Genomic DNA, 20,882 nt, shown 5'->3' with positions numbered 1-20,882 from the left:
ATGTGGACAGTTTCTTGGGGCTCTTGTGTCTTGTGCAAACGTGCGAATCTTAATATAGTAAAAAACAAAAAAGGTTAGATATATAAAATAATCGGACGTGTTGAATTTCATATAAATGCTAAGCTATGGTACAAAAAGCACGTGGCTATTAATGATCTAAGAATAGAAATAAATGCCACTTCACTTACAGCTAATCTCTCTCATTTCCTTCATTACTGAGCCCCATGATAGAAGCATCTTGGCTCCTGCAAACAAAATTTAGTATTTACTTTTACAGTAGATTTAAATATAATATTGGTAATATTCCTGTCCAAAAGCTCCAACTACATAAACGTATACATGATTAGGGTATAATTTTAAAATCTTAGCTCATTTCCAAGATCTAAATACTAAATTAGTTTTAATATTTATATAGTTTCATGGATCCGTATCATTGCTTAAAGTGAGAGCATAGTTTTTTTTTTTTTAGTCAAACCCTAGAATGGAAAAAAAAAAGAAACAGATACAGACAAATGGGTAATTGATAAATATACAACCAAACAGAGAAACCTTATTATAAGCTTTTTGGCGTATGTCATATAAGAAATCCTTTAGTGAGGCTTGGATTTTTTTTTTTTTTTTTTTTTAATTTCCTCTGCCATTATGTGTTGGTGGGTGAATTTTGCTCCTATAATTAATGGATTTGCTGTAGATTTGCTCTGGATCTAATAGCACTGTTTCATCCTAGTTTTATTTGACCTAACAATTTTGAAATAAATTAGCCAAACGAAGTCTTCAGAACACAGGTTAATTAGATTGAAACCATAATAGGCTGCTAATGGTTTACATTTAAATTTGATCCCTAGAACAGAGCTAGAAATAAGAAAATGGCATAGCACTCGCTGAGACATAGAAAATGACTATGAGGAAATACAATAACTTGTATGATTGTATCATGAATCTTAAACCCACAACTCCACAAGTTTTTCTTCTTTATTCACTTTTTGTATTGATCTCATCACTTTACCTGGTTCATCACAAAGACCAACACTTGCAACAAGATTTGGCAATTACTAATCCAGATATAACCATGAGCCCTGCAAGAGCCTAAGATTGAATTTTCTACATGACATTAATCGGATGGCTCGTATGTCTTTGTTTCATTCATATATAGCACACAAATCAACCAGACAATAATAGTGATCTACCTAAAATCACAACACTCTTCAACTTCCTCAAGAATATTCTACCCCAATTTGAGCATGTCTTGTGTGAAGAGTCAACGTTAGCACATCACTAGACAAATTAAGAAAGATCACAAAATGAGTTTAAAAGGACTAACCAAAACGACATTCGAACATCAGTACAGCTTATTTTGTATTTCTGCTTTTCTGGTACTTGAAATCATACTGTCTCGTGCCGACAATAACACAAACCTCCCTCCCATCTGCAATAGATAGCAGAACTTTGCAATAAGAAAATCAAAAATACAAAAAATCTCGCAGGTGAAAATAAGGTTTAACCAGTTTTTCTTACAAGCGACTTAAGCACCAATATTGTGCCCATTCGAGTCGAGGAAGAGCTAATAGCAGTAAAAAAAGATGAACCTCGCAAGCCATAAAGGCATTGATCTTGGGGCAGTGACAACTTCTTCCTCTATTTGATTAAATTCTATTGATATAGGTAATGCAAGTGAATTCAAGCAGCATTGGTGGGCCTTTTGGGCCATGTGGGTAATTAATTAACAACTAATTTTTTGCTTGTACACTTTAATATTCGGTTAAAGAATCAAACTTTTGAAATTTCCCCCGAGAAAATTTACTAGGGAAGTGCGACTGATCAGAAAACAGAAAATTACAATAAATGATTAATGGGTCAGCTTCTGTTTCTTCTCCTTTCTCACTCTTTCTCGCGTATTCTCTTCTTCTATCAACCGTAGTTGTTCCGCGTCTTCTTTCTTCGCAAGTTTCTCGCTGTATCAATCAAACAAACAAACAAACAAACATGACCATTGTACTTTGCTTGTAACGGAAGTTAATAGAAAACATGTAAATACATAGGTATGGAGTGTACCTTCGTTTCTCTTCCTTGATGATATCTTCAAAGTTGGCTTCCATGCCTCTATCATCATAATCTTCCAAATCACGCCCAGCATAACGATCAGTCTTGCACATCTTTCTAATCATTCGCAACGCCGACTCATCTTCTTCCGACATTTTCTTCTGCTTCTTCTTCTTTGTCTTCAGTTGTTGAGGTTTCTTCAATGGTGGTTTGCTAATCACCCGAGGAGGCAATGGTTGTCTTGGAACCATTCGAGAACTTGTGAGTTCTTGAGATGCCTTCCTCTGTTCTACCCTTTGTTGTTTAGGATCAGATGTCAATGTCTTTGGCTTTGGCTTTGGCTTTGATGAGGAAAGTGGCCTCTGATTTAGATTTATTCTATGATCCTTTGGTTTTGTAGCAGGAACTGGTCTTGAACGCATTTGGCTGCGTGAAGCATCGGGTCTCGGATGATCCATTTGGTTTTTCCAAAAACTTGGTCTAGAATTAGGAACAGGGTCGTTACGAGGAGGTGGTTCCTTTAGTGAAACAGGAAGCTCAGCATCATCAGATAAAAGGAATGAGTAGTCTCTTGAATCCTTAATTATCTCAGCTTTTCTTTTCTTCTGCTACAAGGCAAGGCAAGAAACACACACAAAAAAAGGGCACAACTTAGCAAAATGTAAAACCAACACAGAGTTTTCTGGTTCAGGCAAAAGATCGCTGAAGTTTACCTCATTCGCATTTTTAGTCGCTGGACCAGAACCTTTCTTCTGCACGCATGACACAAGCAATTTTATCAGCATGATGAAAAGGCTGAACAAAAAAGTTGCGATGTCAATTTTGAAAAAAAAAGGATCCGAGACTTACTGTTTGGATTGAGTTCAACATTTTAGCTGCCAAAAGCTCGTTTTTAAACAGCGATTTGCTTTCTTGTAATACTCGATGAGCAATAACAGGCTGAGAAGGACCAAAGAAGGAACCAAAGCTGCACACAACAAAGATTAAGAAGAGCAGAGTTAGAATTTCACATTGGTGAAATTAACAAACAAACAAAAAAAAAAAACCAAGAAATACTACTTACTCGTTAAACGGAAGTTTTCTTTTCTCTTCTGAGTTTGGAGCAAGAGCGTTTCCGTCTTGCGTCTTCTTCCTGATCGATTCTTTTATTCGTTGCGAAATTCAAGAAACTCTGATTCAAGATGTTCCATATTTTGTGGAAGATAGTAAGTGCCTGCAAGCCATTAATTAGGGTTTCTGCGTCGCATCAACAACTAGACAAATCGACACAATAACCAATTACGGAGTAATATATAAAGGTGAAGTTTCTACGACTAGGAGACGTGCAAAACAATTAATAAAACGGGGGAAAAAATCAATTAGTTAGTCAAATCTCTTTACTTGATAACAATGAAATTGACACAAACCTTGAAGAAAAGTGAAGTAGCACTCGACGAAAGATGATTTACTTTGAGAAACGAAGGATGCGAGAGCTCGTTTCTGTCTCAGAAGAAATCGCAGAATCTGAGAGAGTAAGAAAATACAAAAATACTGCGAAGCTTTTATAGGCAAAAATATTTGGGTTTCCAATTTCCAACGTCGGTTCTAACTTTCGAACTGTTATCTTTCCTTTTTTTCCCCCTTGTAAAATTGACTTTTATTTCTTTCATGTCAAACAATAACTGATATTTTTTTTCTTTCTTTTTACGCCAATCTGGTCCTGGTATCATTTTTATATCTAAAAATAAAAGTTTGTATGATTAATTCCAATAAATATAAGAGTAATGACAATAGATGATAATCAAATTACACATGTTCATATTCATATCCACCACACATGAATGTTCTCGTTTCCTTGAGACCATTTCATATCAAGTTCTCTACTCTCGGCAGAGATATACGACAAAAACACCAAGTCTCATTTATTCTTAAGTACTATCTTCTTCTTCTTCTTCTTTTTTTTTTTTTTTTTTATTTATTTCCCGACAGGATCATAGTTTTCTAAAAGATAGGACCAGCAGCGAGAATCTCCTCCGTAAGTTTACCATCCACGCCAATCTTATGATTAGCAAAAGTCTCGAAGTTCTTCTTGAACAAACCTCCCAGTTTCAACAGAGTTTCCTTATGTGCTTTCTTATCAGACCACTGCATTTTCATGAAGGAAGAACCCAAATCAGCAAAAATGGTTCATCATCCATCAGTTGAGAGAGAGAGAGAGAGAGAGTGAGAGATTTTTCAGACACTAACCGAGTTTACGGGATCCAAGATCTCTGAAGGTATCCCTTCGATCTCAGTTGGGATTTCAAACCCAAAGATTTCGGTTTTCTTGAAGTTCGACTTCAACAGGCTCCCCGAATGGATTGCATCGATGATCTTCCTAGTATATGCCAGCTTGATTCTGTTTCCAACACCATAACTGCAAAAAGGCAAAACGTTACAGGACATGTTTATAACCTACCAACACGTGCAACAAGGCAACTTTTTTCTTGTATTGGTTTCCATTAACCGGACATACCTGCCACCGGACCAACCAGTGTTGACGAGCCATCCAGTAGCACCTTGTGTCTTCATCTTCTCAGCTAACATAGCTGCGTACTTTGTAGGATGCAACATTATGAAAGCTGCACCAAAACAAGCTGAGAATGTTGCTGTTGGCTCCTTGATGCCGTCCTCTGTGCCAGCAACCTATATACATGTTCACATCTTTGGTTAACGTTTTAAAGTTTACGGAGACCGATCCCAAAAGAGAAATAATGACTTTGTATGGGACATACCAGAGCAGTGTAACCACTAATGAAGTGGTACATGGTTTGTGCCAGATTCAGCTTGCTCACAGGTGGGAGAACACCAAAGGCATCACAGGCCAGAAGTATCACATTCTTCGGGTGTGGACCAACACAAGGTATTTTCGCATTCGGAATGAACTCAATCGGGTACGCAGCACGTGTGTTCTCTGCAACCAAGAGGAATCGAAGATGATCATTCTGTTAATTGCAAGGAAGAAGAATAACAAAAGACCAACACTTGTTTTACCTGTAACAGATTTATCAGCATAATCCACTTCTCTGGTGTGCTCGTCAAACACAACATTTTCCAAAACTGCAACGAGATAAGAAGCCTAATGTTATCTCACTGATTTGACTTTCGTTCTCAAAAGGGTTCTTAACTACTGTTCTTTTACCTGTTCCAAACTTGATGGCGTTCCAGATATCAGGCTCCTTCTCCCTTGAAAGATCAACGCACTTAGCATAGCACCCACCCTCAATGTTCGAAACACCAGTCTCTGTCCAACAATGCTCATCATCTCCAATCAGATACCTGTTGTGGTCAGTAGACAGCGTCGTCTTCCCGGTACCTGAAATCAACAATCATAGGAAAAAAAAAAAAACAACCACCATCAATCTCAATTCACATGCTCATTACAGCAGAGAAGCAAGCAATTTTTCAAGTTGTCAATTCAGGGGTAGTTGTGTAGCATCATTTGACTTATCTTTCCCTTCATCATCACCAAAATGCTTTGGTGATGACATAACTATACCTGAAAGTCCAAAGAAGAGAGCAACGTCTCCATCTTTGCCCATATTGCATCCAGAATGAAGGGAGAGAATGCGACGCTTAGGCATAAGGTAATGCATCACACTGAAAGACCCTTCTTCATTTCCCCGGCATACTGAGTGCCGAGTATAACCATTTCCCTCCTACTAAGATTTAAGTCTACGCTAGTGGAAGATGTCATGTAATGAGTGTAACGGTTACACGGAAACTGCCCAGCATTGTATATAGTGAAGTCCGGAGTACCGAAGCTCTCAAGCTCCTCCGGAGTCGGTCGAATACACCTGCCACCCTCACCCGTTATCGATTTTCTTTGCTAATAATTTTCATCATTTCTTTGTTTATTCACCCAAAACCCAGAGGGACAATGATGTTTTGATATTTTGACAGAACATTTTAAGGAGACTAATCTGGGAAATGGTAGAATGAAGTGATGGTTTTACTTACATGTTGTGCATAAACAGTGAATGATAAGCTCTAGCTGAGACAATCCTGACTTTGATTCTGTTCTCCGGATCCCAGTTCAAGAACTGATCATTGACAAAGACCTAAAACCCCAACAAGAAGAGCAAATTCATTAACTTAAGATCAAAATTCTAAAGGCTACATCAATACACTCAGAACACTGAATCGAGTTTCAAATCTGTACCTTTTCCAAGGAATTCAAGTAATCAACCGCTCTTTCTCTGTTCACCATGAAGGCATGTTCATCCATTTCGATATTCGGCGAACCCCTAAAATCAAAATTAAAACCAAAATCAATAAAAAAAAACGAAAACAGAGGATATATAAACCAAAAATTCCACCGATCAAAAGAGAAAATCGAGATCGGATACTCACTTTCCCCACCACAGCTCGTCCTCTGTAGTCTCATCTCTAACGACACGCTTATCCCTCGGAGCTCGACCAGTCTTCGCACCCGAAAGCGTCGCCAACGCTCCATTGGAAGTGATAAACGAACCTTTCTCATACTTGATAGCCTGTTCATATAGCTCTACAGAAAGAAATCGGAAACCATCTATCAATTCATCGGGAAAACTTCCGTTGATAAAATCGGATCGGATTTAGGGATTTTTTCACCTGCAGGAGATAGGTTGTAGAGGACGTGGGTAAACTTCAAGGAGCTATCACTGACGGCGCCTAATGCCGGAGAAAAGATAGAGTGATGCTGGCCGTGTGCGTACGCCGGAGTAGTTGATCCGTCGGCCTTCTTCTCCGCCGGGTGTCCTCTCACCACCTTCGGTCCCGATTCTCTCGTCAACGACGCCAATGATGCACTGTTTCACCCATCAAAAATTAATTCCACGTGTCACTTTATACCACGTGTCACGTTCATTAACTATTTTCCGTAATTGTCACTATGGCGCATTTAACTCTCTTTGAATTACTAATCTTTCTTTGTTGTCATCTCTTTGAATTGCTAATCAAAGTTGAAAAATTTCAAGTTTGTGCTTCACGTTATAAATTTTAGTAAAATAAAATATATAGAAAATCTAGCTAAAAGACAATTCCAAGAAAAAATTAAACAAAACTCCTGGTATTTGTTCTTCTTTATTATGAAAACGATCGACACGGAAACGCAATATCTTCCTTAATTCGCTCAAAAATATTTTATACAAAGGTTTGTGAAAAAAAACAGAACATATTTTTTTTTTTACGGAAAAACAGAACATTATAAAGATTATTTAACGTATAAACAAATCTGAATAAGAATAAATATAAGTTATATAATTGGACCTGATGGACTGAAGCTGAACTTTCTGGCGCTCCTCCTCCGAAACGGCGGCGAAAGCGGCGCCGCCGCTTTGGTTGATAGGTGTGGTCGGAGCAGAACGTTTCTTCTGCAACGAGTGAAGCTCATCGATCGTCGTCGCCTTCACCGTTGGACCACTGTCGTCGTGGCATATTCCGTTACCCCTCTTCGCTCCCGTCGTTATCTTTGGCATCGCTGGCCCTTTCGGGAAGCTAAATCCTCCGTCACCGTTAGCATTTCCGTTACCGGCAGACATCTTTTCACGTTTCCTGCAACCACACAAAAAATAAATACACTCCAAAATTACACTCGTGGCTATATTTAATCAATTTAAACTGAGATTAAAAACACCTTCGACGTTAGTTATTACCGGGGGAAGAGAGATCACGAACAAGATCGGACTAAGAAAGATAAAAGAGATTAACTATGATCGGAGGAGAAGATCATTTAAGAGAAGTGGACGAGAAAATGATGGGAAGTGAAGAGAAGCGAAAGTGGGCTTTTAAAGGTTAGATTTTTTAAACCATGGTTCGAATGTAACCGTGAGTGATGGTTAAGAGAGTTAACTCTAGTTAAGATCTATCCTAGCCTAGGAGGAGCCCATTTTTATTTTTATTCCTCACTTAACATCATAACCGCTGGTCTGATAAAGATGACTATACCATTTATTTTGGGTCCCACGCGATAATGTAAGATAATTTTTTTCCTTTTTGGTGGTATACTTTTTTTTTGTAAGTATTTATGTGAAATTCTACGTGATTTTTGTTTGAAAAAAAAAACTCGATCGCTCTGCCCCTGCTAGTCTGGTACACCTACGGTCGTAACTCGTAATCCACGTAGTTGGTATGAAATTCAACTTTGTTTTTGGAAATGGACGATAAGATTTGACTTTTTAACTTATACTAAACCAAATTAAAATATTTATCTAGTTCAGATTTGAAATAAGCCCTTAAGAAAATCTAAAATAGTGTGATAAGCGAGCAACTTGCGGTTAAATTCAAGTTGTTTAGAAAAGAATTCGGTAAGTTGCATAATGGTAAACGATTTTACGATTTCATAGTTTGGTCGATTATATTACTTTTGCAAGTGTCAGTTACATCAAGTTGTTGTACGATTTTAAAAGTTAAACACTATATGAAATAGTTTTTTTTAATCATTATAGGTAAGTTAAACACTTATATCTTATCAATTGGACCTTCATTTTGTTCACCTTATCATCATTTTTTTTTTTGTTCGTAATATTTTGCGGCAGATTTATGTAACGTGAATTTGTTTTGAACAATTTATGTAACGTGAATTGACTTTAGAATAAGACAAAAACACAGGTAACTTGAAGATTTGGGCTCAATAAAACTCTCGATTAATTTTTGTTGAATCCCATGTTTACTGTAAAATGATTATATATATAGTCAAACTTTTCATGACTTTGAAAAGATTTATTAATACACAGCAGCCAAATTGAAAGATAATAATTTTTTTAAAAAAAAAATACAGTGGTAATCTATAGTTTCGATTTGTAAATATTGTCTATAGTGACATAATATAAATATATATATCGCTTGATCGTTTATGGGAATATCGAAAACGATAGACACAGCCCGGCCGATTGTATTTTAGGAGATGGGCACGCATCTCAAAGCAAGTGGATTCGTAAGAGGACACGCAAGTTTGAAAACACGCCTATATATTATATATATACTTATAGTTATGTACGAATACTATATATTATTTAGATATGAATTCGGAAAATACTACAAGGAACGTTATGAATTATTACGAGTATGATGATTGTTATAATGTTATTCACAATTACAAGTACCTTCGTCAGGTGTCGTCTTGGAATTTTATTGTTTATGTTAGGTCACTTGATTGTATAATCAATTTATTAATTATAATATTTAGTCCAGCTTATAAATTTTTGAGCCCAAAAGGTGATGGAGAATAATTTTTATCAGAGGCGCTGCAATTTGCATGCAAGCATGGGCGCAGGATAATGAGGACAACATAATAAACAAACCGTAACAATAACAAAAACCTGGGGCCAAGAATCTACGGTTCGAATTTTTGCTGTAAAATAAAATCTTGTAAGAGTTATAATATTGTGAAATGAAAAATGTGTATGTAATTGTCATAAAGCATGCACGACGTATATCATAATGTCACACGGGATTTGCATTTTGATGACAAAGATGTTTTTATAACAACTCATTAACTAGAAAGTATGCATAGATGGTATGTATACATTTACCTAACCAAATCTCTCCAGTTGAATCCCAATATTATGGGATCTAATCGAAAGACAAAGAAATTTATATTTATACACACCACATATACATGTTTTGTGATAGACTGATCCAGATACCTCAATGTGATATTGATTTTCTTGGATTCATATTAGTTCAGTACGATTAATTGACTAAAGAACAAAAATAATAGATTTGGGGAAATTAACTTAAACCTTACACTATTAGCCCTATATAAAATGGGCGGAAACTCAACCTTACTTTTTTTATTACCTAACAAATTAGTCCGATCCAACTCTAATACATGAGTATGGACCCAATCGGTTGTTCGACCTTAATTACCAGAATGTCTTATGTCTCCATAGGTTAACGAAATTTGAAAAAATCAAAAGGATATGATAAGAGATGAGCAAAATCGAAGTCTTTCGTTTGAAATTTTGCTTCCTAGGAATAAGAGTTTTTTTTGGGTTTAAATTAAAGTCTTTCGTTGGCACATATATCATCGCGATGGAGAGAGATTACAATTCACAACTAGCGCGAGAGTCTCATGAAATTCTCATGACTTTTTTTTTATTGTCGGTCTTGGCCGTGACCGATAGATGTTCACATCAATGACTAAAATAAAAAATAGAAAAGAACAAAAAAAGTTAGTGATAATTTGAATCTTAATTCCATGATGAACATATACATGTATACATATTGAGAAATCTATATTTTCCGTCAACTTTAAAAAGAGTAAAATATTGACCTTTAATCCAAAAAAAAGAGAGAGGATAAGTTTGGTAACTGCGAAGAAGTACTAGTGTACTACAAAGAGTTCTTTTTTTTTTTCCTCTTCTTTTGGGTGTGTTTGTGTGCTCGTTCGCTGGTCGGTAGGAGCACTGACCCATGCTCAAATACCAACGAGCCATTTGCAACAAACACACTACAAAGAGTTCATATCAGTCAAAATGATCACACTTTTTTTTTTTCATAATACCGTAATTTTCTAATCCCTCTAACCACGAATAACTAATTTTTTCTTTTGTTATAAATGATATAATTTAAAGAGTACCTTGTTTTATATTTAGACCACACATAGATGACAACCCATTCTAAACAATACCATATTAGGGATTAGTTCTAGACTTCTAGTTAACCCACGCCAGAGTAGAGAGTAGAGACCTAAGATATAAAGAGTTCAATAAATAGTTGTTTTCAGCTTGTTCACATGAATATCTTCTTGAATCTTGAAACATACTTACTAATGGAATCCAACGACGTAGGGAGTGGTTAGTAATAGTATTAATATGTATCTACTCTCCATTTCACTTTTTATTCTTCATTGGTCTTTCTCAAATTAAATGTAAGTTGTTATATTTCCGATTCCAATTTTGTCTCGTTGTGGGGGAGGCTGATTCACTCTTCCCTCATTTTCCTTTTCTCGGATATCTCAATTCACAGTCCGCAAAAAGAGTTTTCTACTGATGTCATAATTAAACGCATTATTTGTTCCTGACTTTCTGTTCTCGTTTAAAGGGGTTATTCGTATTTTTAATTTTATATATATTTTTATAAAAAACATTCCCACAAGAAAACTTACTAATCTATATAAAAAACCAAGTGCAGTATATATCGACGGAGGTAAGATAATTATATGACTATAAGCAAATAAAAAAGATTTGTATTTAATCAAATAGTTTTGATAATATTCTTACATACGAGCCTCGAGGACATATTTTTGCCTGCTTTGATTTTTCAATTATGTGCAGAAGTTTCCCACGGTTTTCTATCTTTGAAACTAGTTGTTGATAAATATAATATATATATAGTGGTTTCATAAAACATCAAGCTTTTTTCAATATAGCGTTTATACTTTATACATTTTTATAAATTCACAGTTGAGTTTTAGGCCAACATTGGGTTTCCTCTTCGCTTTTTAACATAGATAATGGGCCTTTTAAGTTCAGGAGACCCGTTTAGCTGGAATCAATCCAACGGCTGAGATTCATTCTAAAATAACAAAGGATATCTGAAGTAGTGATGAGAAATAAGGAAAGGAACGAAAACAAAGAAATCCGGTTTCTGACTCTTTTGTTCATCCGTGGAGAAAGCGGAAGTGGTTTTACTTGATCCTTCTAATTTCGCTCAGGTAAGCCGGAATCATGCTAGTTGAATACTCAATGGCATCAATCTCTGTAGCAATTAGCTCTTTAGCGGGCTAGGGTTTGCTTGAATTTACAGCATTTATTTTGATTTTTATGTTACTGATCGATCTATTTGTCTTCATTATCAAATTTGAAAAAGGAATCGGGATCTAGGAGAAAAATGGGAGGAGGTGAGCATGGACATGGAGGAGAAGGTGGCGATTTCAGAGCCAAAGTTTGGAGCATGTCTGGTGGGCCTTACTGTAGGCCCAAGCATTGGCGCCGGAACACCGCCATTGCTATGTTTGGAGTTTTCCTTGTCTGCATACCCATCGCCATGAAGTCTGCTGAGCTCGAGGTATACTTCATTTCTTTCGTCTTTCTTAAAGAAAAACAAAATAAATAAAGTGTGTGTTTGTTGCGAGAAATGGAAAAAAGAAGAATGAAAGAATCACCTACTGTGTATTAAGGGAATTGGTTGGAATTTGATCCTTGAAAGTATATATTTTGATCTTCCCTCAAATCTTGCAGTGTGTTCTTGGGTCTGTGTTTGTCATTAGTATCAGGTATGTGGAAATATACTTGATTGAGGCCACCAACACTTGTATTATCTTTAGATAAACTTTTGTAGCCTATTAGAGATTAATTGCTGTCCAAATGCTGCAAATTTGATGTTACTGATCATATAGTCTGTGTGAATCCATTTGTAAGCAGGCAGTCCAGAAGAACTTTTAAATATGTTTTCATGAATTCCTTTCCATTGCCAATAACTCAATTGGCGATCAAAGTGTCTGTGACGATATAAATTGTAGAACATTTACCAGATAGAAACCTATTCTTGATGTTTGTTTCTGACCTAATTTAGGTTTGCAACCTTTGAATCTATTGAGCTCTGCAAACCTTTTTGCTTTACCTTGTATGTTTGTGTATAGCACTAGGAGATTTTGTTGATTATTTTTCTGGTCTGCCTGGTTCTTTGTTCTCCTGCAACTTTAGTGTGCAGCAAAAATGGTCAAAAGAGTGGTTTGGAGGCAAATGATTGTGAACTTGCATTACTTTTACTCGTCAAAGCTATAATGTTTGAATCCCTTGTGACAAAATACCAACACTTGAATCGTTATATTGTTTATATCTCTATGCTACTCTATATTTTTCATTTTCTTGTTTGATGATCACGATTTGATCAAAAGCTTGTTTTTTTTTTCAGCAAAGGCCACACATGCCGGTACGCCCAATACCTTCACAGATATGGTGCAAGAACTTTGGAACCAAGGACGATTACGAAAAGGAGCATTAAACTTATAAATCCTTTCATTTTCATTAGTACTGTGACCATAATAATGTCTTTTGCCCTTGCCATGTAGAACTCATGGCATCTTCCCAAATCAAGGAAATTTCATGTTTTTTTTTATACGAGTAAGAAAATGTGATTTGATCAAAGCAAAACAAAACATAATTTTATTGTTTTGACGATGTTCTTACGTTCGATTACTGAAACATTTTGCACGCTTTGGTTTTTATGTACGTACCGTTCGTTTTCTATCTCTACAACTAGCAGCACTTGATGATATATATATTCATAATTTCAAATAGTGGTTTTCAGAAAACTTTTTGTTTTTGTTTCGAATTTCAATGTAGCGTAATACACAAATTTTTGATGACTTTAATTCTCTCATAACATTTCAAAAAAAGACAACACTAATAAGAAAAAAAAATATTATTACCAGCATTTGGGCCGTCTCCTCCTTCAAGAGACCCAACTATCGTAGAGCAGTAATCGTCTATCATCTGCTCCACACTTAGAACAAAACATTCGATAAATCCAACGGCTGAGATTATGACCAATAACATTGCACGTGATCGATTCTTGTAAGTCGTAAAGATAATCCAAGGGAGTGATGAGAAAAATAAGAACAAAAAATTAGCCAAAATAAAGAAAATCACGAAATCTGGTTTTCCTCTTTTGTTCGTCGCGTCTAGAAGCGAAGGCGGTTCTACTTTGATCCACCAACTTCTTCTTCCACCTCTCGATTTCAGGTACGCTTTTCCTTCTGTAAGTGGTATGTATAGTCTTTGATTCACCGATGGATTCTTTTGCTTCGTTTTCTGGATGTTGCGACGCTGATGTTACTCGATTTGCTCTTGATAGATTCCTGTTTCGAGAATCGTTAGTTTGAAATCGAAGGAGATCTTTTTTTATCCTTAGAAATTCTGGAATCATTTTTCTGATCTGTTTACTTATTCCCTCCGGAATCATTTGTATTCAATTAAGAAATCCGAATACTGGGTCCTCTGTTTTTAAGTAATGAATTGATCGATCCTTTGGTATTGTGTTAAGTAGGGCTTGGAATCAAATTTAGATTGGATTTAAATCATTTAGATATTTGCCGATCCGATTTCTGTAGTCTTGATGTTTCCTCAACTTCGATGCTTATGTGCATCAACTGCGATGAAGAAACTTATATTTACTCACATTTTATTTCCAAGAACTGACCAATTTTGGTCGAAATTAATGATATTTCCTGGCTGAGACTAATGAATTTTGACCTGGAAAGATTCGCTTTAATCTTTTGTGTCTCAGGTACAATTTCGCCGACTGGATATTTAAGAATGGATCTAAAGAGCATTAAGGATGCATTTGATCGTGTTGCAAACAAGCAGAAACTCTCCTATAGCAAAACACATGAGATTGTTCAGATGCTGTCTCAAGAAATCGACAAGGCCCTGAGCATATTACAGGAGGCATCTCCATTTGATCATAGATCTATCCTCGCTGATGTGAAGAAAATGTTCACGGAGATTTCTCCGGTCAATCAACTTGAAGCCGCTGAGAAAGAACTAAACGTGGCTCTGACCAAGTACCCGAAAGTCCTGGAGAAACAACTGAACACCGACATATCAAAGGCTTACAGAAACAATGTCGAGTTCGATACCCATATCGTGAACCAGATAATCGCCAACTTTTTCTACCGTCAAGGAATGTTCGACATTGGTGACTGTTTCGTTGCTGAAACTGGTGAATCTGAATGTTCCACCAGAAAGTCTTTCAAGGAAATGTATCAGATACTAGAAGCCATGAAGGGACGAGATCTTGAACCAGCTCTTAACTGGGCAGTCTCAAACTCAGATAAACTGAAGCAAGTAAGGTCTGATCTCGAGTTGAAGCTTCGCAGCTTACACTTCCTGGAAATAGCTGAAGGCAAAAACTCCCAAGAAGCTATCAACTACGCGAGAAAACATATCGCCGTATTTGCAGATAGCCTTCCAGAAACACAGAAGCTCGTGTGTTCTCTACTGTGGAATAAAAATCTCGTTAAATCTCCTTACTCCGAGTTTCTCTCTCCCGCTCTGTGGGACAATGCAGTCAAAGAGCTAACCAGGCAATACTGCAACCTACTCGGCGAATCATCCGAGAGCCCTTTGAGTATAACGATAACGGCGGGCACACAAACTTTGCCGGTACTGTTGAAATACATAAACGTGATGGCGAATAAGAAGCTTGATTTGCAGAATATGGAACAACTTCCTGTCGCCGTGGCACTACCCAAGGAGTATCAGTTCCATTCGGTGTTTGTCTGTCCCGTGTCTAAGGAACAGTCAAGTGATGATAATCCTCCGATGATGATGTCTTGTGGACATGTGCTTTGCAAGCAGACTATCAACAGAATGTCGAAGAATGGCTCCAAGTCGTCTTTCAAGTGTCCTTATTGCCCGACCGATGTAGACATCTCAAGGTGTAGGCAGTTACACTTTTGAAACAAAGCAAGCAACGTATGACTGGAATACTGGAACTGGTGAAAATCTGTTTCAGAATGTGAACTGTGTTTTTGTTTTGATGAAGATTTATAAACTGGTGGGTTTTTGTGTACAAAATTATCAGGGAAGTTTTAGATAATCGGACATCCCCATAAGAACTGGTTGTGTTGCTGCTTGTTTATTTTAACTTTCTGAATATAGAAATTCTTTACATTTCCATAATTAGTTTAAATCCACTGTACAGTACCACTATTTCGTACTAGTTTTTACACTTCAACTAATCCTTTTGGATTTAGAGAGATATGGTTTTGAATTTATCATATAACAAATCTCATTAAAGCAAACAAGTTGATTTGATTTTCAATGTATGCCATTCATTATTGGATATGAGTGGAGCACACCTATCTATCCAAATTAAACGTACCAAAAAACAACTAGAATGTTATTGGTAGTTCGCAAATTTTTCTTCCTCACTTTGACCGATCGACTAGAGTGTTATTGGTAGTTAATGGGGAACATAATTGTGGAATTATAATGGGGAACACAATAGAGGCACAAAAAGTGGGAATAAAAGTGAAAAGGTAAGGAGACTATCATCGTGACATTTATTCAATGTACAAAGTACATGAGACAAAAACAATCACCAATTCCGCCGTTACAAAACCATAACATAAAAGAAGAATAAATATGTTACCCAACCCAACATCGTTATATTTTTGAAATTATCATCGAGCACCCACTAATAAACACATACAGATATCCAAAACTAATCTGAGTAATTTTCATAAATTTTCAAGTAGTGAATTACTGAATATCGTATACAGTTTGAAAAATGTCATTTCCGAATATATCGTCCACAACTTAAACAACAACGAAAACTTGATCTTGCATATTTAGTTTCATGTACCATTCTATTTCTTTGTATCACGTCATTACAAAACTTCTTTTAATAAATAAGGGAGAAGACACAGAGAGAAGAAACTAGAATCTAGCATTTTCGAAGCCATGGAGATCACTGACTCTATTCATGTGCTTCCTCATGATCGCCACTTTGGCCAATCTTTCAGCAGCTCTCCATGCTGAAGTCGGAGTAAGCGGATCAGTCTTCTGAGTTATTATTGGCTCTGGGCTCTTCGCCGCCACGTGTCTACCTCTCATGCGGTTCAAATCTGCCAGCTCAGCGTCCAAACCACGTAAGCACGCGTCACCGGAATTCAAGCCGTATTGTACCAACAAGGCTCGAGCTGACGTCAACATTCGCTCAGCTCCCGAGTAATCACTGGCATCGATTAGCCGCCGAGACTCTGCCACGGCTCGTGTGCTGACGTGGAGGTTTCTGAGCCTTCCGATGCTCGTGTTAGATGATCTAACGGCTATAGGACGTGGTATCAGAAGCGCTCGATCTCCTGAGTTTCTTATTTCCTGAGTTGAAGGGTCCACGTGGCGAGATCGGACGGTCAAGATTCTGTGAGATGTACCAGACGAAGAAGATACAGGTGATTTCAATTCAACCAACACTTCTCTTTCCTCGTCACCGTACATGTCACCTAACCGAATCAATCCGGATCCAAGCCAAAGTGGTCGACCCGATAGTGAGTAAACCGACCTAATCTCTCCTTGACCCGACCCGGAAACCAATCCGATTTGTAAAGTAAGCTCCTGGACGGATAAACTCAGCAAACCTTTAATGCGTTTCGCAAACGCGTCCTCGGGTTTACATGCGCCGAGATAAATAGTGTGCGTTGGGATTTCCGAGTGAGAGACGCGCGTGGACGTGACGAAATCGGAGTGGGCCAACTGGGCTTGATGGGCCGAGCTTCTATAACGGTCCGTTAAGACGAAGATGGTGGTGAACAGATTTTTCTGCCGGCGATCTTCGATCACTTTCGCCGCCTTTTTAACCGCATCGTTCACGCTCATTCCGTCGCCGTCACCGGCGATTTCGTCGACGATCCGACGAGCTACTCTCCTTCCATTCGCCGTCATCCTTCGTAACGGCGATAATCGCTTCGAGCTCGACGAGAACGAGACCATCGACAAACGATCCGTCTCTCGCAGAGACGAAATCACCAGCCTCATTGCTCGCTTCACCATTTCAATCTTGCTTCCGCTAACGTCAAGAACAGTTACTATATCAACCGGAGATCTACGAGCCGCCGGTAACGGCGGCGATTTGATTCTCATCACCACCGAGTACGTCTCGTGACCTCTTCCAACGGCCACAATTGCCGCCTCCGAAGACAGCTTGACGTCCACGTGTGAAGAAACAGAGTCCGTTAAGAGTTTCTTCGACGTTAACGGTGACGGCGTTTTGACGAAAAAACCTTTGAAATCGCCGTTATCTTCTTCTTCCTCGTCGTCGTAGTCGTTTTCATCAGATTCCAGTATGGTGTTGAAACCGGCAGGCGAGATTGGAGAAGAGATTAAAGGCTCGTCGTCGTTGTAGACTCTTAAGGATTTGTTGTTCTTTGATTCTCGGGTCCTGGAATCGGATTCGGATCCGGATTTCGGGGATTTATGAGTATCCAATTCGTGGAGAGGAGAAGAGAGAGACAGAGGAAGCAACGAAGTCTCTCTCCATGAGGCAGCGCAAACAGGGCAGGCGGCGAGTAGATTCCGATCACCGGAGCGTGATGTCACGCACGGGAAATGAAAAGTGTGCGAACACTCCGCCGTGAAAATCGCCATTCCTCTCCCTGCTTTCGCGCTCTGTAAGCAAATTCCACATCTGCTGCTGCTACTCTGCTCAAAACACACTCAAACAGAAACAATTAACAAAAAGTTCTCATTTTGAAAAAAAAAATCTGATTTTGTTGTTGCGATACTTACTTTGTTGAAACAGAGCTTTGATTTGAGGAGAGAGAAGCTCGCCGGAGACGAAGGGGTAGAAGAAGAAACGCTGAGAAGAGAAAGAGGGCTTCTGTTTCTCCTTGGCGTCGTCGCCGTCGGAGTTGCGTCGCCGGAAGTTCTGCACTGAAGATTGGGACTAGCGAGAAGAGACGGCGAGGGAGTGGCCACGGCCGTAGCAGTCCAACTCTGACAACGAAGGCTAGATCCAACTGAATCGGGTCGGGTCTCAGTCCTTGGAGTTGACGGGTTAGAGAAAAAACCGAATCTTGAAGTGTGTTTTTGCCGATGAGGTGAATCATCAACTGTGTCTGTATCGTCTATCTTTTTATGTTTGGAAGTCCAAAATGTTCTTCTCAAACCATTCATCATCTTCAACTTTCTTTTTTCTTCTAGTGAGTGAAAACTTTTCTGAGAGGAAACGAAATGTTAAGAGAATTTAATGAAAAACGATGGAGATTGAACACACTTAAGACAGAGAGTGGGGGAGAGATAAAGAACAGGAGAAAATGGTGGGGTTGATTTAGTTTTTTAAAAAGCGGCCTCCTTTTCTTTCGTTCAATAATAATCAGAGAATAGTCAAGATTGATTATTGGGATTATCAACATATATTTTTCCCCCAATTATAAAAAAAAAAAGAAAAGAAAATGACCTTTAAAAAGCTGTAAATTTTGCTTAAAAGTTACTGTTTGGCTTTGGTCTATGTCTAACGTTCTTGGCTACAGACTGAATCGAGTAGATCCATCGGCATTTCCCGAGGAGTAAATATTTTTAAAAATCACCCTACGAATGTAATTCTAGGGCCGAATCACTGGTGTCGTTTACAGTATGTTTGATCCCACTGTTGCAATATAATCTATGGTTGATGCTACTGTTATAAAATAATCTAAGTGTTCTATTAAAATATTGAGTAAGAGATAAAAAAAATCACGCAGTCAAATAAAATTTTGAATCATCTGTAAAAGACAGTGGAATTACAGCTAGTGGAATTAAATGTTATCAGTAAAAGATAACGAAGCATCATAAATGATTGAGGGTGAATGGAGAAGATGATCTTTGTTCAGAGACGCCTTAACTGTAGCAGCCCATCTATTACTGAGAATGTGTGTACTCTCCAGTTTACATGTGTTGGAGTGAGTCGGTCCATTTATATCTTTATGCTTCTCATTTCCTTTATTCAATGCCTTTTATCACTTTTTTCGATTTCCTCTTACACATGTTTTATCACAGCTTTTGAACGTACAACATCGCATGCACTGATTCACACATGGTATATGTATTTGGATGCTTCACGTGTATATATTGTCCACTGTGTAAACGTTGAACTCATTTGTTTTTTTACTTGATAGTATCATCATTTATATTTGATCATAATATACCAATGTATCTAGTTCTTTTAACGAAGATATAATAAACATAAAGACATTTGTACTAAGTATGATTTATTTCCCTCGCTAAAATGATGGGTGTCTTGTACATGTATAACTATAGTTTCCCGATTTGTATACCGTATTTAAAATAATGAAGATTTGGAGGCATCTAAGTATGTAACATTTAGGACATATTACTAACAAAATACACTGTCAGGACTTAGGAGAAATTTTATCTTAGTAATCTAATTATTGTAAGTGTATAATTATTTGTCGCACATTCCCTATGCTTCAGAAGATTTTGGTTGTTTTCTTCTCCATGTGCCGCACCGAAAACATATCCCAAACTATGTTATCTAGAAGTGACAAAATATATATATATATATATATATATATATATATTTTTTGATTATAAATAGATGCCTTAAAATTAAACGAAAATCTAATTGATATACGCAATTGTATAATTACAGATTACAGCCAAATTAACATTTACATTTGTAACACAACGACAATTATTGTGGTATTGTAGGAGAGGTTTTTTTTGCAAGAATTAAAAATTAAATAGCTAAGTATTTTATATGTATTTTTTTTTTCATTTGTTAGTTTGTTGTCGTTGTTTATTCAAAGTAACGTGATAAGTATACACTAAAAAGTTGGTATCAACATAAAAAGACAATGAACCAACCGTCCAAAAACTTCAATTAGAATCAGTGGAAACATAAATATTAATTAAATTCACAACGACATGTATAGTTATTTATCACAGGTCCAAGTTCCAACAAACATATTACATTAAGTTTAAATATATGGACTAACCTCTTTCGTCAAAAGGATAAATACTTACGGAATAAGTGACTAGATAAATATGATAATTAGTTTATCACATCAAATTAACCATCTTTTTCGGCTAAATTAACCATCTTCTACATACAATAAATTCTTTAGCCAAAAAAAATCAATATATAGTAACTAATTTTGTTAGCACATTAGTTGAACTTAACAAATCGAAAGCGTCTAGGCGAGCCGCACCCAGAGCGGACATGTAAATAAATTAAGTTCTCTTAGCATAAATAAATTAACGTTCTCTTAACATAAATTTAATATAAACTTTTTATTAACTCTTTAATTTTTAAAAATATAACGATATCGTATCATGTAAAACCAAATAGTATGTCACTCTCGAGAAGTGTACTCATTCGTCGTTAGTTAGCGA

General features: G+C 37.1%; 5 protein-coding genes across 5 annotated transcripts; 2 read left to right on the top strand and 3 right to left on the bottom strand.

Annotated features, from left to right (window-relative positions):
- Window positions 1–1,846: 1,846 nt before the first annotated feature.
- Window positions 1,847–3,264, bottom strand: LOC18030092 (protein SPT2 homolog). The gene is made up of 6 exons (XM_024148621.1): window positions 3,254–3,264; window positions 3,104–3,172; window positions 2,890–3,007; window positions 2,754–2,792; window positions 2,053–2,648; window positions 1,847–1,952 (listed from the first exon to the last, which is right to left on the bottom strand). Exons 1-6 carry the CDS (start codon window positions 3,262–3,264, stop codon window positions 1,847–1,849), a joined length of 939 nt encoding a protein of 312 aa, XP_024004389.1.
- A 506-nt stretch (window positions 3,265–3,770) lies between these two features.
- Window positions 3,771–7,815, bottom strand: LOC18030091 (phosphoenolpyruvate carboxykinase (ATP)). Its single transcript, XM_024148815.1, is given in 14 exon segments — window positions 3,771–4,164; window positions 4,267–4,435; window positions 4,535–4,704; window positions 4,794–4,972; window positions 5,053–5,118; window positions 5,201–5,374; window positions 5,558–5,665; window positions 5,668–5,855; window positions 6,019–6,119; window positions 6,221–6,305; window positions 6,412–6,565; window positions 6,652–6,848; window positions 7,309–7,593; window positions 7,695–7,815. Coding segments are annotated over 13 exon segments (2,007 nt in total). The 5' UTR covers window positions 7,581–7,593; window positions 7,695–7,815; the 3' UTR covers window positions 3,771–4,020.
- Window positions 7,816–11,608: 3,793 nt separating this feature from the next.
- On the top strand, window positions 11,609–13,199 carry LOC18030090. The gene is made up of 3 exons (XM_006411779.2): window positions 11,609–11,698; window positions 11,854–12,051; window positions 12,901–13,199. The coding sequence occupies exons 2-3, from the start codon at window positions 11,875–11,877 to the stop codon at window positions 12,988–12,990; spliced, it is 267 nt and encodes an 88-aa protein (XP_006411842.1). The 5' UTR covers window positions 11,609–11,698; window positions 11,854–11,874; the 3' UTR covers window positions 12,991–13,199.
- Window positions 13,200–13,593: 394 nt separating this feature from the next.
- On the top strand, window positions 13,594–15,668 carry LOC18030089 (protein RMD5 homolog). The gene is made up of 2 exons (XM_006411778.2): window positions 13,594–13,730; window positions 14,275–15,668. Exon 2 carries the CDS (start codon window positions 14,304–14,306, stop codon window positions 15,447–15,449), a length of 1,146 nt encoding a protein of 381 aa, XP_006411841.1. The 5' UTR covers window positions 13,594–13,730; window positions 14,275–14,303; the 3' UTR covers window positions 15,450–15,668.
- Window positions 15,669–16,307: 639 nt separating this feature from the next.
- Window positions 16,308–18,702, bottom strand: LOC112081844. The gene is made up of 2 exons (XM_024148559.1): window positions 18,279–18,702; window positions 16,308–18,191 (listed from the first exon to the last, which is right to left on the bottom strand). Exons 1-2 carry the CDS (start codon window positions 18,666–18,668, stop codon window positions 16,431–16,433), a joined length of 2,151 nt encoding a protein of 716 aa, XP_024004327.1. The 5' UTR covers window positions 18,669–18,702; the 3' UTR covers window positions 16,308–16,430.
- Window positions 18,703–20,882: the final 2,180 nt, after the last annotated feature.

The sequence above is a fragment of the Eutrema salsugineum genome, unplaced genomic scaffold (genome assembly GCF_000478725.1).
Source record: "Eutrema salsugineum unplaced genomic scaffold, Eutsalg1_0 scaffold_1, whole genome shotgun sequence".
Taxonomy (NCBI): Eukaryota; Viridiplantae; Streptophyta; class Magnoliopsida; order Brassicales; family Brassicaceae; genus Eutrema; species Eutrema salsugineum.
Note: the sequence above shows the minus strand (reverse complement) of the source record. Positions and strands in the feature narration are given on the sequence as shown.

Excerpts from the sequence above, each read along its gene's own strand:
- LOC18030092 (XM_024148621.1), bottom strand. Across the intron at positions 2,793-2,889 it reads TGTTGAACTCAATCCAAACA|AAGAAAGGTTCTGGTCCAGC; the intron begins GTAAGTCTCGGA and ends TCATGCGTGCAG. Across the intron at positions 1,953-2,052 it reads ATCAAGGAAGAGAAACGAAG|CGAGAAACTTGCGAAGAAAG; the intron begins GTACACTCCATA and ends TGATTGATACAG.
- LOC18030090 (XM_006411779.2), top strand. The coding sequence starts at position 11,875 with ATGGGAGGAGGTGAGCATGGACATGGAGGAGAAGGTGGCGATTTCAGA. Across the intron at positions 12,052-12,900 it reads TGAAGTCTGCTGAGCTCGAG|CAAAGGCCACACATGCCGGT; the intron begins GTATACTTCATT and ends TTTTTTTTTCAG.
- LOC18030089 (XM_006411778.2), top strand. The coding sequence starts at position 14,304 with ATGGATCTAAAGAGCATTAAGGATGCATTTGATCGTGTTGCAAACAAG.
- LOC112081844 (XM_024148559.1), bottom strand. The coding sequence starts at position 18,668 with ATGATGAATGGTTTGAGAAGAACATTTTGGACTTCCAAACATAAAAAG. Across the intron at positions 18,192-18,278 it reads CAAAGCTCTGTTTCAACAAA|AGTAGCAGCAGCAGATGTGG; the intron begins GTAAGTATCGCA and ends TGTTTTGAGCAG.